This window comes from Rhagoletis pomonella, unplaced genomic scaffold (assembly GCF_013731165.1).
Source record: "Rhagoletis pomonella isolate Grant_MI unplaced genomic scaffold, Rhpom_1.0 Rhpom_scaffold_00002, whole genome shotgun sequence".
Classification (NCBI taxonomy): Eukaryota; Metazoa; Arthropoda; class Insecta; order Diptera; family Tephritidae; genus Rhagoletis; species Rhagoletis pomonella.
The window spans coordinates 1,127,200-1,128,990 of record NW_023458556.1 but is presented as its reverse complement, the minus strand read 5'-3'; the positions used below and the strand labels follow the sequence as shown (position 1 = coordinate 1,128,990).

General features: G+C 41.3%; 1 protein-coding gene across 1 annotated transcript in view; it reads left to right on the top strand.

The window, feature by feature from the left end:
* The window catches only part of LOC118734385 (sialidase-like), a 3,398-nt gene extending 1,918 nt beyond the window's left edge, over positions 1–1,480 (top strand). The window contains exon 3 of the mRNA XM_036464109.1: positions 4–1,480. Within this exon, the coding sequence (XP_036320002.1) occupies positions 4–1,244 (1,241 nt within the window). The 3' untranslated portion in view covers positions 1,245–1,480. The remainder of the gene's footprint in view (positions 1–3) is intronic.
* Positions 1,481–1,791: the final 311 nt, after the last annotated feature.

Sequence of the window (1,791 nt, the reverse complement as noted above, 5' to 3'; positions counted from 1 at the left end):
CAGTAAACCCGAATGGATCAGTTGGCCCCAATGCACCAGTAGACCCCGCGTCGCCTGTAGATCCTAGTGCTCCAGTGAATCCGAGTGCTCCAGTTGGCCCCAAAGCACCAGTAGACCAGGCGTCGCCTCTGCCAGTCGGTCCAAATGGAACTGTTCACCCTAAGCCACCAATTGATTCAAATGCGCCAGTGAATGGCATTGTTGGGGCGCCTACACCCGCTATAAGCTCGAGTAGGCCAGTTGTTCCAGACACACCAGTCAATCCCAATTCACAAGCGCATGCCAACAGGCCATTTAATCCCAATGCTTCAGTCGGCCCCAGCGCTCCATTTAATCCCAATGCCCCAGTTTCTTCGAACGCACCAGTCCATTCACATGTAAAAAATATTCCAATGCTTCCGAGGTTACCTGAACATGCTGACCGTTCCGTTTGGTCACATTTTTCCGCTCATAATTATGCTGATAACTCCAGTGATAGAAGAGATGAAAGTTGGTGGCGACGTGTTTTCGCTAATTTACCAGGACATGCCAATCTACCAAAAGGAGGAAACGAAAGACATAATGGATGGCAGCTTTTGCCCAACCGCCAAGTGCAACCTGTTCGGCCTGGTTGGCCTGTGTGGCCTGCCAAATCTCACCCGTCAAACCAGGAGTCAGGAGATAGCCAGTCCACTGAATTAGGCTCTGACAAAAATTTGCCGAAAGCAGGCGAATCCATGGAAGAAAAGCCCAAGTCCAATAGTAGAGGAATAAAATCAAAGGACAACAAAGATCCTAAGGAACAAAAAGAGGAGAGTTCGGGTGAAAACAAATCAATAAGTACCAAAATAGAATCAGAGGACAGCAAGGATTCAAAAGAAAAAAATGAGCAGACTTCGACGGAAAAGAAATCGGAGAAGGGCAAAAAAGATTTAGAGGAGAGTAAAGATTCTGAAGATGTAAAGGAAAAGTCCGATAGCAACCAAGATGAGGAAAACGACGATAGCAACTCCAAAGAGCAAAAGGAACTAATTAAAAAAGTCCTGAAGAAGCTTAAGGACAACAAATGTGACGAAGATGACATTTACCCAGATCCCAGAGATTGTAACAAGTTCTATCTGTGTGTCGAAAAGTCGGATAAGACTAAGCTCTCGCATCTACGGTGCGATAGTGAGGAACGGTTTGACTCCGAAAAGCTGAAATGTGTAAATAAGCATAAGGCAAAGTGCTTGACTAAGCAAGAATTTATCGAAGAGTTTGCGTGATTCCAAACTTTTGAAGTTGCAAAATGGGGAGATATAAGCCCTCAACAAATAATTATAAGAAGAAAGATAAATAATCGGTTTTTTTTCAAAACCTTTAAACTTGCATTAGGAAAGCGAAATTGTGCAATCCTATTTGTTTACCCATGCATGTAGATGTGAGAATTTCACAAACTGCAGTCGTAAAGGCTTGCCAGATAAAGATTTTAAATACAAACTCAGTCGAGCCGATGATTTAATTTTCGCTTATTTACTAAAATACTGTCACATCTCAAAGACGCTTATTTTCTGGAGAGTCATTTAAGGTTTTCGATTGACACTATTATGCACTATTATGGAAATGCATATTTGCTTCATACGCGGAAAATAGTCAAGAGTTCTATCACTAAATTGTTACAGTATGTACATATATGAATCTTGATATAAGAAGTAATTCTGCATAATTTGTTCAAACCCCGTTTTTTGTGCTATGGCAGTCTTTTAGTAAATCGGCGTCTTGTTTTGTTTATTTTTATTACTATTACTAATTTTATATTATGTGGTACGTTTT